The sequence below is a fragment of the Pungitius pungitius genome, chromosome 3 (genome assembly GCF_949316345.1).
Source record: "Pungitius pungitius chromosome 3, fPunPun2.1, whole genome shotgun sequence".
NCBI classification, from domain to species: Eukaryota; Metazoa; Chordata; class Actinopteri; order Perciformes; family Gasterosteidae; genus Pungitius; species Pungitius pungitius.
The window spans coordinates 11702007-11719555 of NC_084902.1; the positions used below are offsets into that span (position 1 = coordinate 11702007).

Sequence of the window (17549 nt, forward strand, 5' to 3'; positions counted from 1 at the left end):
CAACACCAAAAAACACTTTTGATATTTTAGGTCACTGACTTCACTGCCTGTGGGAAATTCTGTCAGATTAAAATACTTCCCGCTGTCACCAAGTGACAAGTGCAGGAATTAAATTCTGGTCATGACTGAGAAATTCAAATATCATAAATTGGTAGTCTAGTACTGTAGTTCTGGTGTCAGGTGCTTTATTTCAGCAAAGTGTGCTTATGAATTTAAATAGTATGAATATTCACTTCTACGGAATAGAAATCACTGCAAACACTGATTCTGGAGGATTAACAGCATCCCATCATGAGTTATTTCCCACTGACAACAAGCTGGAGAGAGTAAAAAAACTGAAACGCATGTATCAAGTCAAATGGAGGACAAAATACTTTTACATTAACACTTACTAGGAATGACCAGTAAGTCTTCGGGCTTTCATCAACGCAGTGATTTCTTGGATGACAACAACCCAGTTGAAAGTTAATGTTAACCAATATGCAACATGCTGTATACAAATCTATTAATAATATGATCCTGGATCCTCAGCCTGATGAGCTTATGTCTTTGTTGACCCGGAGAAGGATTGACCTCGCGCTGTAGGAGATGTACGGAATGAATTCACGCCAGGAGAATATAATGCTCCTTCTGACTTGGTGCACATACACAACACAGAATGAAGCGGTGGAGGTGGCCATTGAGAAACCTGATTTTAGGGCTTGGGTTTTGTGCGAGAGAGTCACTCAGATTGCTGTGATTTAATCTCTTCGCTGCACCAAACAGTACAATGGAAATGCTGAGACAAGGATGAATGACCTGATCTTTTTTTATTTTAAAAGGTTAGCCTTTTCTCCATCTCTTGGGCCCTCGGCCAGCTCTGGACCACCAGGTGTCCCATCTCCCCTTTCAGAGACCGGCAATGTGCCCTATTTTACAAGACATTTAGAAATGTCAACGTCATTAACAGTCAAATCCAACCCAACCCATCTTTTTGGTGTGGGTGTGGGTGTGTGCCTGGGTGTATGTGGGGCGGCATATATCAAGTGATATTTTACATTTTACAGTACATTAATCAACACCCACTTCATCCTGTACATTCCAATTTTTTCTCCAACAGCCTTTATTGTCCCTCTTTATTCAGCATAAGCGGTATTGAATCCTGTTTAGATAACATTGTAAGTTGGCACAAGCGAGATTTACATCGTTGTTTGGCAGATGTCCAGCCTTAACCTTTTTTTTCTTTTGGCTAAAGAAATTATAGGCTTCATGCCACAACATTTCCTATGCTTTACTCTGTCCTTCCGTTTAGACCTGCAAATGGCTCATTGGTGAGACATATTTTGGACCATGAATTTCTGGTGCTCTCTTGCAGTCTGATCCTGTTATCCTCAAGGAAACCGAGAAATAAATCACTCCAGTGTCTTCCCAAAGGAATGTAGGACTGTATAAATCCTTGTCCTAGCCACAGCTAACTCTGAGGTAGAGAGGTAACCTTTGAAATGCATTATGTCTCTGCTCTCAGATTAAAACAGGAAGTACAAATTCCTCCACCTGTCAGTCAAATGTCCTCCGTGATCGTCAGGTTTCCCGCACCCTAATAATTGAACAACAGGATTCAGGTTATATTGAACTGCTATGAAAACAAAAGAAGCGTGTGCTTTAGAAAACTTTGCAGCCAGGACCCATTCTCACACGCCTCGAGAAGCTCATTTCACCAGTGACTGTTTGCTGATTCGCAGACACGCAGTGGTCTAAATCATATTCTATCCAGAGGAATGTGGGGGATGGATGCAGACATTCATGTGCCTGCCAGACAGAATAAAACCAATCACAGTGAAACCTTCAAATCCCTGCATGTTGCTGCACTGTGGATATGCTAAATCCAAGAAATTCTAGTGAGTTCTTGCTCTGAGAGTTTACCTTGTTTGTTTGCTATCATCAAATCATCATTCAAATTTACCATTTAAAATAAGAGCTTCTAGATTAATAAGATCCCAGTGGAGGTGAAATACGGCGAATGTCAAGTGTGAACTATATGAATCATATTTTATTTGTGAACTTGGCTTGAGGTCTCACCACCAATTAAGAGGAAATCAACCACGCTGGGATTTGCTGCATCTAATCAGCTGACTTGAAGGGCTGGTTGTTTCGAGTCGAAGCAGCAAGGCAAAGGGGTAATTTGACTAGACACACATAGGGCATGCTAATGACGTCCAGCGCTCCATTACCCTAGACTGGGACCACAAAAAGAGGATCGCTTAACAGATCTTTCTATCACGCCGCCCTCTGGATGAATTATGCTCCGTCCTGCGTCGACTTTCTCTTGAGTTTGATGCTCAATATCGTCGGGCGCGGCGTTGCAAATTTCATTTCCATACACAAGTCTAAGAACGCCGCTGCAATGCCATTACTGCTGCCTTCCCACTTCATTTAGCCGGCCCTGACTCGACAGCGATGCGTCGGGGATGAGAATCCCTCCCACGGAAGAGATGGAGATAACAGGATGATTCATGGTCTTTCAAAAGAGGGCACAGCTTCCTGTGCTTTTACGACAGGATTTTGGGATTCCCTCGGTGCGCGCGGTGAAGGCCAGCAAGACAAGCGGCCCAGTCGGCATACGAAATGAGCCTCGGTGTGGATAAGGAGCAAACAGCTTACGACTTATTATTCTGAACTCCAACAGCAAAGTATTTTTGATGAGCATGAAATGGAAGGAGAAAGTACCCAAATCCAAATGCATTTTAAGGAGGACCTTGACCACGTAAGGGAAATTGCACAAAGCAAGGCACGAGTTGTGGAGGGGGATTACACAAACAGGATGTAGACATTCACAGCTAATGGAAGGAGGAGACGTGAAGGTTAAATCCAGGCTCTTCCCTCCATCTTCCCTGTTTCTAATTACTGGCCAAGAGCCGCGCTCCTGATTGCAGCCTCCTGGTGACTGCAGCAGAAGCCAAATATGCTCTGCTGTCTATCATAATGAAAGTGACCAGACCCTCGGGCACTCTGTCAGTATTTCTGCGAGGAGAGTCGGGCTCCGTGACTGCTTCTACGTCCTGATGAATTAAACACTGTCTTGATTTCTAGATCACAACCAAAGATAGCCATTAGGGTGCATTGTCATGTTGACAATGGGTAAATGTGTAGGGGTTGCACCCACGCACATCATGACACTTGTAATAAACAGACAAGATCGTTAATTAAAGCCCATTTTAATGAGCTTGTTGCTGCCTCCTGGCTAACAGTGGCGGCAATGACGTGCTGCATAAGAGTTACATACCGTTACCCCCGGAAACCATTGGCCAAGAACACCTAATATTTCTGGTGTTGATTGCTAGTAACTTTGATTTAATTTATTCATTGACGTTAATATAAGTCACTCCACCAATTCTGTACCTGGTAATAGTTGTACAGTGACAATTCTATGGAGTCGTGGAATTTTGAGCTGGAAAAATAAGAAATATTCATTTTGGAAATGCCTTTAGAGCATTTATTACGTAACGTAACTTTCGAAGCATCCCAGCAAAATTTAATTAACACAGCGGCTCTATATCTTTTCTTGCCCTGGAAAATAGTACAAAACAGTATTTATCAAATGGATTTCAAAGGGCAGATAGAAATCAAAAGCTTTCAAACACAGAAATTAAACTGCAAAGTTGAAGTGTAATCTTATCAGATGAACTGACTGCCGGTTTGGTTCATGCATCATAAAGTTTTTCAGTAGATGTAATCAGTTTGTAACTCTTGAGAGTGTAATGATACCACACGCAGTTTCATCTCTTAAAAAGATGACCTATTTTTGTTTAGTTAGAAGCAGTGGGATTCTCCTCACATGGCGGGTCTTTCCTTTCATGATTTAATAGTTGTGATGCAGAGAAAAAATATTAGAATTTGAATGAAATAAAACTGATAGAAATTGTTACAAAACAGTAAAGGAATGCCGTAAATGACCATAAACTCCAATCCGTTTTCATTTTCCCTTCTAGAGTATCTATTTTCTCTGCAATCAGATACAACTTGGAAGACACATCAAGTCTATAGCTTAGCTGAGATGCAACATCATCCCTCCTAGTGAGCAATTCTAATCAAATCCACCAGGAAACAACAACTCGCAAATTCCAAACAAAAGTCAGATGTAAGTACAAAAGTTGTCCTGAAAGCAGTTAAACAGTGAGTCACACTGACGCTATCCCATGATATGTCACCTTTTATATTTTCTGCAAACACCCTGCCCCTCTAATTTGCAGTTTGGATCTCAAATAAAAACAGCTTAGCATCCGGTGTTGGCCAACAAATCTCAATCTCAACAATTCCCATCATTTCCCTATACACATTTTAACCAATCATGCCAAAAAGGACATGAGCTTGGTGAAGATATACAGTATATAATGACACGGCTGTTGTATGTGACTGCATGAGACAGGTGTACAGAATGGTTTGTAGCTCACTGCAGCTTTCGCCCTGTTTACTCACATTGTTTTGGTTTCTTGGACAGAACCCAACTTTTTGTTGGACAGGAACTCAGACTTTAGTGCATCTCATGCTGCACCCCATGTGCAGAATGTCAGACAGCCACAGAAAGGCTAAGATTTAGCAAAGAGGGGCCCAAAAAGGCAATTATTTCATGTGTAGCCCAACTTCATCACTCAAAAGGTGATCCAATTTAGTAGAAGCAACAAATAGACAAATGTAATCCCATTCTGACTCAAATGAGCAGTTGATCCCAACTAAAGAGGATGGAACGATGCCTTTGACAAACACATCGCTACATCCAAGCGAGGCGAAGCATTTAGGAAGCTTCTACTATCACAAGGCACAACCAATTACTTTTTTAAGAATTCGATTCCAATAACAAACTTTGTCTCCGTATTCTACACGATTCCTCTCGACTCGCTTCTTCCACTCGGCAACGAATGAGCGTTGACGTACCGAAGTGAATGAAATCCTCTCCTTATCTGTCCCTCTCGCCCCACACGCTCCAACACAGTGATCGACTGAGGAAGATGTCCATCAGCTGAACTGCTTTCTTTCTGTCCGCGCTGTCGATTAAGTGCAGTGTGATGCTGGGCCATGCAACTAGAGTCAATACTTTAAAAGCAGTCAACCATTTCTTTTTTGCGCCCAGTTGCTACATTGCTCCATGACCGCTTCCTGTTGGGTTTTTTAAGCGTTAGCGATTCTGTGTGCTGTCTTTCAATCAAAGATTTGGGTGAAACCTCCCTCACAACTCATTCTAACTTTGATTATTATTTCTTCCCAACACAAATGTATATCTTTGAGCCTCCTCGTCACACAAGAGGAAAACCGGTTCTTTCAGTATGGATTTTGTAGTAGACGATGGGCACATTTTCTCCCAGGACGACTCGGAAAAGGTCAAGCCTTCTTCCGCCCTATGAGCAGTGTCAAGAAAGGAGGAAGAAGTAATGAATTCTGCTCAGCATGCTGTTCAACATTTGGTTGCAGCCGATTGCTGGGAGTAGAAAAGCATAAAAGAATCCTTTTATTAGGAGGCTAATCAAAATGCAAAAACAATTAATGAGGTATTTCAAACCATATGGCGGCATTTAACATTTAATTAACCATAACAAAGTGTGACCCTCTATTTGGCTTGTACATCTCACTGGGACATATTGAGACACTGTGTGGACATGAGACAGCTCCTGGTGGGGCAGCCAGTCATTGGCTACCCTTCAGCTGCATTGTGTCACGTCAATATGAGCGACTTCATCAATGTTTAGTAAAATAATATATTAAATCAAAAGGCAATACTTACTTTAGACAGTACAGGTTAGCTACAATAAAATAGCCTCTTCTCAGTCAAGAACCATTGTGGCATGTCCTAGTGCAACGGAAATAATCTATATGAAGTATTTCAATTGATAATGTGGCAATACGAGCGCCCTATGACACTCCAGGAAGAATAATCTCCAGCAACGCCACTTGGGATAAGCCCAAGACCACTCTCATTAAGGCACGCAGAGCCGTTCACCAAATCAGGGGTCAGAGACCATAAGATAATTATAAAAATATAGTTTTATTTGTTTAATACTCTTTTTCTAAAATGGCAATATGTTCTGCGATAGGGCGTTTGAGGACTATAAAGAAAATAAACAATTCAAATCAATAAACCAGCATGCATGATAAAGATGTAAACAAATTCAAATCAAACAATTCAAATCCATAAACCAGCATGCATAATAAAGAAAACAAATTCAAATCAAACAATTCAAATCCATAAACCAGCATGCATAATAAAGAAAATGCAAACAAAAAAAAGAAAAAAAACCAACATATAATATGTCCAACAGTTCACCCAATAGAGAGCCACATTTGTACTGTTCTTCCGAAAGGTTTTTAACCGGTATCAAGAACAGTCTCAGTGAGGGGGGGGGAGAGAGCGCGCCGGGGAGGATTGGCCCATTAATTGGTCGCGGCACCAGGATAGCACCACAACAGCATGTCCAAGGCTGCAGCCCGGTCCAGCTATGCAAATTACAGGTCACGCTGCCCACAGACCCCGGCGGCAGCACCCACCTCGCACACACTCACAGACGGCGGCCCACACGAGACACCGAACACCAGCAGTCCAGGCATTCATCCACCCACGTGGGGACATCCATGACCCAGACAGGGTCACACACCACAGCAGAATGTTGACCTAGGGCAGCGGCCAAAACATAAAGCGCGCCTCCCGGACAGTCTCCACAGACACCCAGCAGGAGAAGACCACAGGACGAGTCCACACACACCAGAGGCTTAAGTAATATCCCTGCCTCTCCCAATCAATCACAATTAGCCCCAGGTGTGCTGGTCCACCCCTGTGTGCAGGAAAGAGGGAGGGGAAAACCCTCATCCGGTCACAATAATATTATTCATTTTTAGCAATAGGCTTTTAACTGTGTTAAATAAATACATTTGTTTTACTTGGCCTGAACCAAAACGTACCCATAACTCTGTGGCAGGATGTATTTTCTCAAGCGCTGGAGATGATAAACCGAGCTATGACAGCTATTTGTTACACAATATAAAAACAACATTATTGCGTAATTTTCTTTTTTTGTTTGTCTAATACACAACACTTTCTTTCTGCCAAGTCATCAGCTATTTTCCGTAATCTTTGCAGAGTGCAGCACACTCTGGACTGCAAAATTGGTTTTAGATAACAAAGATAGTGTCATCTTTTTTAATGTTTAATGTTTGCCAAATGTTTTTATTGGTTTGCACTTTGAATTGCAATGTTAATGAAACGTGCCATACAAACAAATCGGCCTTCACTGGCCTTACTATTTCCTTGTAGTCTACATGTTAATCAATTTATTCATTTTGGCACTATTTTATTCCTACCGAAAACATTCTCCTTAACAAAAAACACAGTAGTCCAGTTTAGCTTTTCTTCATAATAATTCTTTTGAAAAATGTTGTATTTCCCCATTTTCTCAGTATTCACTGTAGTTACTTCAATCACTAAAAGGTCACAACTATTATAACAGCATTTAATTATGCCACAATGCAGCACTGGCTCCAGTTGGGATGAACCATTTTGCCTTGAATTGGAGTCGAAAGGATACCAATAAACGCGCATTAACACGCAAGCAGCCAATAGCTATCGTAAAACATAACTAAACCCTTCTCTTGACACTTAACACTAGCTGTCAGTTATTAGTGAGGCCATTCTAAAGATGCCCGGCTGTCTTCGCTGTGCTCATTATGGGCTCCTGACATCATGATTTATGTCACATTTCTGGGCATTCTGTACAGCAAGTGAGAATAACATTCTGGCTTTTACTAATATTTTTGCACTGACACCAGCTGCATTCCTGACAACCTGATGCTGGAATTAATCTAAAATTCAACAACTCTAAACTTCATTAAGATTGTATTGAAATATTTGTTGGTGTCAGAGAATCAACGAAAGTGTGCAATTTGGTTGAAACGTGCCTGACCGGCTCTGACCTAAAATGCTTCAATTAATTAAATGAACCAAATCCTGTGGACTTTTCCCCGGGTTCCAATTAAATAATGAACAGAATGCCAACACATTTTTTTATATAGCACAGCAGGGCCTTGTCTAGGCATATACATTAAAGGATATAAAGCCCTCTTACACAAGCCATGATGTGCCCTAAGATCCCATATAATAAATTAATTTCCCACATCAGGATGAAGGAACAACAGTAATGCTGAACTTCTCAACACAGCAATCCCTTTTTTTGTGAAACCATCTTCCGAGTTCTAAATGCATCCTTTTCACCCCTTTTTTGATTGTATTGTGCAACATCTGTGGCCACAGTTTCCCCACACACACTCTTTTAAATGTTCTATTAAGACATTTGAGACATCTAGGATTTGCTAACGTTGAAATGGATCCAGTAGCTTCCGTAGCATACTACTGCTTTTTAATACCAAAAACAAACTCCCCACTTGATTCCTGTGAAATGAGTCATGTGACACAACAACCGTCAGTGGGTATGTGAAATAATGATGATTTATGCATGAATTACTGCTAACCTTGAACTACTGTTTGGGGGGGAAGCAGTGTGAGTGATTTCACAGACAGTGCCAGAATCCTGCTGTCTTTTATTGTGGGCATAATTAGAGACCACTTCGCACATGCTATGCCCAGTGAACGTAATTAATTGGAAGAACTCTGTTCCACAGTACACATCCGTGTTGTCAATTCGGAGAAGAACTGTGTTGCTGTCATTTGCAGACATAGTTGAGCTGTTTCCGCATAGAAATAGGTTAGAATAACAGTTTTTCTTCTAAATCAGCTTACTCTGCATACTGCCATATTGGTCGGAGGAAATGAGCTTCAGTTATATATCAACTGGAACACTAAATATATAAGCACCATAACGGTGGAGTCCCGGGTTTCAATCCGTAGCTGGACCCTGTCTGTCACTATCTCAGTCCATGTCACTGAGTGGTGAGTGTGATGCAAAAAGACATCAATCATTGAAAGAAAAACAACTTGAAATGCTAGAAATGTCAGCTGCAGCATGATTAAAGCCTCTGTGCAACGGTTTGCTTTGAGGCAGGAGTACATGGTGAGACCTTCCCCCTCCCCCGCGGTCCCCTGCGAGCTCCTTCTCCCAACATGTGTCACTTGTGTCTCATGGCAAAACAGAATGAGATAATATCTCTGCCTAAAGCTACCACAGACACTGAGAGGGCAGACAGTGAATGCAGGCAATCGACATTGAAAGGCAAGGTGGACGTTTACCTGTCATCCTGCTGCATGTCACCATAACTGTTGTGTGGACGTTTGTAGGCACTGTGCGCCTTTTTTGGACATTATTAGCGCATTTTCTACATTCTTGGGTGACCGTGCAGATGAGTTTAATAAACCAAGACTATTTGAAACCAGTCTAGAAAAACAAAAGCTAATGGCACACAATAATTCCACACGTACATGTGATAAACAACACTGGGGGGAAAACAGCAAAGGTAAATGTTTAAATTAAATCATCTGTTACTTTTCCATGGGAGTTCTCCACAGATGTTGCCAAAGTGGGAGTGCTTCTGTTGAAGTGGCATCCTCTTCAGTGTCCCATTATAAAAAAATAGTCAATAATGGGCTGCGTTGTTTGCGCCTCTCCGCTCGGGCTAGTTCTTAGTGTTTTTCTGCAAGGCTTTTTCACAGTGGCGTTTATCTGAAAACCCGGTCCATTAATATCTCGGATGAAACATTTAGCAAAGCGGAGACAAGTCTTTCTTTTCTGATGCGCCTGGTCCAAACTCGTGAGCCTCCACAGAAGCTATTATTTAGCTGCCCGTGCTAATATCCACAGCAGCCGACACAAGCTTTCTCGCTGCTTCCAGGGTCCATTAAAATAGAAAAACATTATTAACTTTGGGACTGCAGTGGGTGCCTCTTTCGTTCACGTAACTACGGACAATTTCATTCCTATGAGCCTCCATGACTCTGAGCTAACACTTTAGAATCCTTACGGACACGTAAAACATAAGATAAAACCGTCGGGTTCGTAATGTTACTTGAATATTCCCTGGGATGAATATCGTTTTTTTTCACCTATTTTTCTAAATAAAGATGGCAGAGCAAAGCATCACGTAGAGATATGAGATTCTTGCCCATCCTGTAAGTTAACGTTACCATCATTGAACCACCTAAGCAGACTTTCTTAATTACAAAGGCAATGAACCAGCACATGTTTTATCATGCCTAATTGTAGAGGTTTTTCCCTTTGTATTCATTATAATACATAATGTGTTCATGTTTTTACAGCTGCATGAGCAATGACATGCGATAAAAACACGTCCCTCTGCTACCCGAATAATCAGTTACAGGTACAGGCTGAAGTGTTTTAACATACATTTGTGGTTTTTGAAATGCTGCACTAAATGACAAAATACTCATGTTAATGAACTAAAACGGCATGTTATCTTTTGTAGCATATACCAAGACTAAGAAATAGGGCTATAATTTAGTCAAATAAATGTGTGCTGATAGTTCTGGGTTGTGTTTGCTTAGTTCGGATCATTTTAGTGCCAACATGTTTCCCTGTAAATAAAAGGTGTCCATTCGTGGATGAAATTATTAAAGAATGGAAAAGAGATTGCCTGAAAATATCAACAGTTTTACAATCTGCCCTTCGTGAGAAATGCCTCAACACATTCCTTTCTCTTTTATATGTTTTCATTTTAACACAGTCCAAGGCAACAGCATCATTAGTCATGGTGGGCAGGGGTTACATGCAATTCAATTAATCATTTACGCAATTATACCTTTAGCCCTATACCTTTTATCAATGATGCATGGCCCTTTTTAGCATTAAGTCAAGGCTTTCGTCAATTAACTATACTCCTGAAAATAAACAGCTGGTATCTATAATTATATCTGTTCTCTGTAGCTCCATTAGTCCGTTTGTGCAAACACGTGACAGGCAGCTACATTTTGACGTCAATCACCTTGTTTATGACCAAAAAGCGGTCCACGGTATATCCCTTCATTATTTTTCATCAGTCTATTGACTGCTGCGAGTCATTTACACTGCATTCCCATCAATCTAGTATCAAATGGCTTAGCTGTAGCATGCCCTACACCCCCATTATTCCATCAACAAACTGTCAGTGCAGCGGAGAGAGAAAAACACAGGCAGCGAGACATTGTGAAGGAAAAACACAAGCAGGTCCAAATGAACACAGTGATGTTTTTTCCGTAGCAGAGAGGGCTCCTACATGCCTCGGAGAACGGGACAGCATTTAGATTTTAAATAGGGGTTGGAAAGGAAATTTGGGGTTGTCAAAGGCCAGCTTCCAGGGAAACATACTTCAAACGTAAGCGTGTGACTCAGTGACAACGTACCTCCTGAAGGGGGAATTGTGGGACTTTTAAGAAATAAAACTTAAAATGACTCAGGAATTATTTACTTGTTTTTCAACAAGATCCCCCCGTTTGAAACGGCGATAATGTTCTTGATCATATTCAAGGTTGAAATTTGACCGGATTATTTATTGACCAAAGATAAATTATTTTTCCCTCTCTCTTTCTCAGCTGCAGCGTTTTGTCCGTCGCAGAAATGTCTTTCCGCTCTCTGGCTGGATGAAACGGATCAGATCGAGGCGTCCGCATTTTACAAGAATTGGGATTCAGTTTGTTGAACCCTCCTCTGAATTAATGGCCTAGATACATACTGCATGTCATGGTAGTTGAGTTCACAATCTACATCGACATGGGTCTACACACAGCAGCCAAGAGCACAGACCTACAAAAATACTCACTGTCCCTGTGCACAATTTCACTCTCATATAAACCGTCTGTGCCATGTCCAGCCCCTTTGGGGCATTTGTCAGATTATGACGGGCAGATTATTTGAAGGAGTAATTTTCCCCAGGTGCTCTGAGTCTGAGCATTCCAAGCTTATTTTCCACCCCCCACGGTGCTCAACTGTGGAGATCAGGCTCAGGAGTACAAGCTTTTCCTTCGATGCAAGAAAGGAGGGAAAAAGAAGACCAAACAGGCGCAAACACACTAAGCAAGTGTAGCCAATCAGCTTTCGGCTTTGCCAGAGCATGCTGTGCCTGTGGGCACCTTGATCCAGGCAACGGAAAGTCCTCTATTTTCCCGCGGGACTCTGTAATACCTGTGCGACGCCAGATGAAGGAGCCCCCCCACCCCTCCCTTCCATCTACGCACCACCCACGGAGAAGACACGAGTCGGAGAGCAGCCGGTGTGGAACACACTGAAGCTCTTTGCAGCCACCTGCTGTGCCTGATAGATTACAGCATTTTGGCAAAGATGGAAACACTGTGTTAAACGAGCGTACCTTCAGCCGCTGTGTGAATAATTATTGAGATGTATAATGTTATTTAATTAGTCGATTTTACAAGTTTGCTATTTCTTACAAATGTCCAGTTCATTTTCCTGAAATTGTTATGAAAAATTTAAGTTTTTCCAAATTCCATCACTTAAATATTCAACACAAATAAATATGCTTTCCTTTAATCATTCATAATTTGACACGTAAATGTCAATTTGAAAACGTACGAGCGATTCATTGTAAACTGAAAAAGACTGCAGCGCATTGCATGTTGCTGGAAAAACAAGACAAAAGCTCGGCGGTCAAAGGTCATAAATTGCTTGTGAAGAGGGTTCATAGTGTGGCCCGCACTTACGTATGCATGACAGGTCAAATGTCTTCCTACACAGTAAATCTGATTTCATACATTAGTTTTTGTTGGGACTTAATGAGGTATACAAAAGGTCAGAGGTGATGACATTGCATTTTAAACACAGACTTCAACGCTGCCTTGGCAGTGATGTTTAAATTATAGCCGCTTCACTAATGGATGAGTGCTTGTCATGGATGATTTGAATTCTGCATATCAAATGTCCTGGAGAAAACAACATGACGGTGGTTCAGCGGATGACCAGGGATCCAATGTTCATGGTTCCCTAATAATACTGGGACGGTTGTCTTTTGGGATTATTACGTATTTCACACAACAATTAGCAGTGTGGTCTCCCTCCCGTTTAATTATTACAAAAAGCTGTTCACGTACGGCACTAGATGACTCAACCGCAGAGGTACGTTTTGCAATTAATCTTTGAATGAGTCTAAGATAATGTGCAAATGAACGTCTGTCAAGCATGAAATGCATTTTACTTCCTGTTGCTATGGGGATTCTGTCCTTTATTTTAACATTTAAACACGCAACTGCTTTTTGTCTGACGTTTTGGAGATTTATGATAGAGGTGCCCCTTTTACACTGTCGAGCGAGTTTAATGGATGTACATGTGTACATTTGTGGTAATTTGTTCAACATAACGGACAGTAATTGGAAGTCAATATATTCCTATTATATAATTAGCTCTTTAAGATTCCACTACCGTGTACTCCCATACACTGAAGTTTAAGGGTTTGGCCTTTGACCTGTTCATATTCTGCATTTTGACCTTTAGCCTCGGTGCATTAAAATGTTTTTGGTTTAGGACGGATTCCTTTTTGCAGAGATTTTTTAAACAGACAAAAGAAATTAACAGCACATAATCTCCCCCATCACTTTTTACTAATTAGGATTTATCAGTGCTTGTCATTGAATCCCATGAATGGATTAGTGTGTTGATATCTCTTTAGAATAGGCACGGCAGGAAGTGTAACAGGATTTAAGTCTTTTTCATACTTAAAATAAGATAATCCAACCCTCTGGATCATAAAGAGTAAATTAAGAATTAGAAAACACACGTCTGATTTTGAGCAACATGAGATCCATGAATGCTGGAGCCTCATCTGTATTCTGATGATACCGCTGCATTACCTGCTGCTGACAAGTTCACGAAGGCCGCATTGATCTTTTACTTCAAGACTAATGAAGGCCGCTGGCACTTGCTGCATACCTCATAGCAGGAACCCCAGATGGCTACATAATGTAAGCTGAGACAAAGCAGCTGTAGAACGATGTAAAATCAAAGGGCAAAAGTTATTCACAAACTGCTAGTTGTGCAACGTTGCACGTTGCATCTAAACCACAACACTGAAAACTAATGGTAGCATGATCACACCTTTGATGTGTGACATCCAGAGCAATCCTTCCACTTTGTAACAATAGGTCCCCATATGCACCTTTGTCTCAACACTTTTGTAATCAGCCATAGGATCAAAGTGGGAAACTATGAGTCATGTGTCAAACCCGCTGTGCTCCACCGCCTCGATAACAAGAAGACCACCGTGTCAGTGTGAATTCCATCTTCTCAGCACGCGAGTGATGAAAGACTATTATAATCATCTCGATTGACACTAAGACAATTTCCCCCTTTGTAAAATAAATAAGCTGATTAAGTCACTCTGGGCAACACAGAACATGTGTGAGGGTAGTTCTCCAAACGCCACAGATCTAAATAACTTTGTTTAATTTAAACACAAAGAACTTTAAGTGTGCAAGATCAGTTAGATTACATATTGTCTCATCAGTGTAAGTAAGTACAATTGTTAAGACATGTACAGCAGGAGTAAAATAAATAACTATAATGCAGAGTGGGTACACACAGCCAGATAGAGTAATGGACGAGACATGTTCAGTTAAGGGAGCCAAAAAAAAAAAATCTTAAGTAGTTTCTTGTAGTCCGTTTTGTTGTTCTTCATTCCCACCAGGTGTCCATTCGCCGTACACGTACTCTCTGTTTATAGTGGTATTCTTTTAGGTGCTTTTTTAGAGTATTTGGAATGGGAAGCATGTTGATGCCATCATAGGTGGTGCAGCTGCTGATGACCCCTCGGCAGATGTGCTGCAGGTTGAAGGGCTGGCAGCGGTGGATGGGGTTGGACAGCAAGGGCTCAAAGAACATGCAGGAGTTGGGATCCTTGTAGTGTTCCAGCAGCCCCGTAACCGTGGGAGCGTGGAAGACACTTGGATCGTGCACGTCAAAGCTAAAGTTGTGGTTCCATTGTTCAATGCGCGCGTGGAGCGAGCGGCCATAGCGGCGGAAGCTAACCGAGAACAGGTAGTCTTCCTGGGCTGAGTCGCGCAGGAGGAAGGTGCCTTCGGGCTTTCCCTCCAACAGCGTCTCTGCCTCGTAGCGGTCCATCACCCCCCAGTAACACGGGAGGTTGGTGATCTGCAGCAGGTCAGGAACCAAACAGTGAATGTAGTCGATCTGAGTGTGAATCCGGTAGCCGTCATGAGATTTGTGATCTTCAGTTGGTGGGAGCAGGGCTCCCGAGTGCACGTTAGTCGCTGTAACCTCTGGGTCTACCACAGGGTTGGGGATTGCATCACATGTGTGGACAGAGGCCAAGGCTGGGACTGATGCAGAGGCCGAGGCCACCACCTCATCCAAAGTGTCCAAACAGCTCTGTAGAAGGAGCTGGTGGTGCTGCTGCTGTCTCTGGAGAAGAAGCTGCTGCTGTTGTTGTTGTTGTTGTTGTTGTTGTTGCTGCTGCTGCTGCTGCTGCTGCTGTTGTTGTTGTTGTTGTTGTTGCTGAACAGAGGCTCTATCAGCCCCGGCTAACTCATTCATACCATGGGCCAGCTTAGGGCCATGCTTGTAGAGAGGGTTGATTTGGGCCGTCACCTCAAAGGTGTGGATCTCTGCGTTGGGTGGTGGCTCAACACCTTGTTCGATGCTGATGCGCCTGCGCTCTCGCAACCTGTCGTCTACGTCCTCCACCACGGTCGTCATGGCTGAAGCGGGGGCAGTGCACACCACTGCGGAATCAAGCAAGGGAGGCTGGCTAATAGGGGCTGTGTGTTGCTTAATCAGATACCACTTCTGAGCCAGCTCTGATCCTACAGGGAAGGGGCAGTCATCCAACATCAACTCACTGAGGTGGATCTTGCGCCTCGAGGAGGCGCAGGCAGTTGAGGAAAGAGCCGGTGGAGATGGCACTGGTACCACCGCGCTGTTAGTCTTTATTGGGAAACACTGCCCCATTGCATCTTGGATTTTTTGCCGGAGAGTGCGGCTGCTGTTTGACCCTCTGCTCTCGCCTTCACCAAGTGTCTCTGTAGAAGTGCTAACTGCTCCCAGTCCGGGCCTGGACGTGACCCGGTCTTGTCCTAGAAACGAGGCAGCGGCTTCCAACCCCTGCCATCTCAAACTCTCCTTTAAAGGTGAGGAGGAAGATTGGTCACCGGACTCGAGGTCGCTCTGCAGCTCACCATACTCGAAGCCATCGCTGACGGGCCTCTCGGCTGCGGCTGCTGCTTCGTGGGAAGAAAGACTTTTTTTCTTGCCCTTTACACATTTCCGTCCACTGCCGGGATCTCGTCTCTCCTCTGACCGGCTTTGCCTCACCTTAGGCCGGGCTCCCCTCTCGCGATCTTTTCCTCGGTTCCCCGACTCCTTTGGTAATGACATGGTGAATTATGTGGTGAAAGGGCAAAGTTTTGCCACTACCGGGAGTTACCAATGGAATATTTGTAATTGCAGTGATCTTTTGGCAGGTAGTTTCTCGTGAGCGTCACTTGTGAGAGACATCATTGTCCATCCATTCTGGTCATGGAGTTGAAACAACCTGCAAAAGAAAATTTGAGTTCTGCTTAAAACCTCAAATTCTGTTTTAAAGATAAGTTATATTACAAGAAACATATTTCTGTAACTAATGCGATGCAACCCAACAGCTCGGTCCAAAATGTTCCCTTCTTAACAGTCATCATTGTCATAGTATTTGCTAGAACGGTTTCAGAGAAGCTTTTTTTACTTTTTAAAGCTGCAACTGATTTCATAAGTTTAATCAAAATAAATAAACAAAATAAATATTTGGAAACAAATTTCGAGTTAATGATCACACCCATTTTATTAGTATTATGGCCTTTCCATAATCTGTTTCTGTTCTTACGGAATATATCGTGTATAAAACACCAAATCAGTTTAAAAAAGGTAAAAGGGAATAACGTATAGTAGAAATAAAGTTAATAGAACAATGTGCTTCCACCGAAAGTTAAGTTATGATGTTCAGCTCTTCGCGCAGTGAGAAGTTTTCTACACAATAGCCCAATTGTTTAGTCGACTCAGTCTTCTCTTTTTATCTTAAAATGTGTAACCAACGTGTATTATCAATGATGGAGAGCTTACCTTACCTACGTTAGTAGTGAAAGACATTGAACACTTTTTTTCGGGTAATAATTTCCAACTTTTACCACTTGACATGGGTTAACGTCGCCTAGCGTTAAATACTTTAGAGATGTCAACATTTCTGAGGCAATTTGACGACTCAATCTCCCTTCACGGTGGAAACTATTAAGCGATAACATTAAGGTTAGCCCCTAAGCTAAAAACGTTAGCAAGTGACGCTAACGTTAGCTGTCGGTTTAGGCTTGATAGCCTAACAACACAAGAAGGGAAGCTAACGCTGGCTATCTGCTAACTTGGGTACACTTTGGAGCAGGCTATGTTGCATTTATGGTAACTAAATGCAACACTTGGCCGTCTCAGCTATAGCACAAACTGTGAACATACCGAGCAGTTGTTGATGAAGTTTCACGACGAAAGAGCTCCGGTTTCTTCTTAGATAAACCAAGGCCTTTAACAAAAATGCGGCTAGCTCATATTAGCTTGCTAAATGGTCTGCTATCGTCGTGCAACCCGGAAGTAAAACGTAATTAC

At 42.3% G+C, this 17549-nt stretch overlaps 1 protein-coding gene across 2 annotated transcripts; it reads right to left on the bottom strand.

The window, feature by feature from the left end:
- Positions 1-14337: 14337 nt before the first annotated feature.
- socs9 (suppressor of cytokine signaling 9) lies at positions 14338-17548 on the bottom strand. 2 transcript variants are annotated; one of them, XM_037461429.2, is made up of 2 exons: positions 17403-17548; positions 14338-16458 (listed from the first exon to the last, which is right to left on the bottom strand). In XM_037461429.2, the coding sequence occupies exon 2, from the start codon at positions 16299-16301 to the stop codon at positions 14583-14585; it is 1719 nt and encodes a 572-aa protein (XP_037317326.2). In that variant the 5' UTR covers positions 16302-16458; positions 17403-17548; the 3' UTR covers positions 14338-14582. The 2 variants fall into 2 exon arrangements, with proteins under 2 accessions (XP_037317326.2, XP_037317335.2); XM_037461438.2 differs by lacking the exon at positions 17403-17548 and adding an exon at positions 17024-17141.
- Between the last annotated feature and the right edge of the window lies 1 nt (position 17549).

What these genes read in the sequence shown, in the direction of transcription:
- socs9 (XM_037461429.2), bottom strand. Translation starts at nt 16,301, where the DNA reads ATGTCATTACCAAAGGAGTCGGGGAACCGAGGAAAAGATCGCGAGAGG.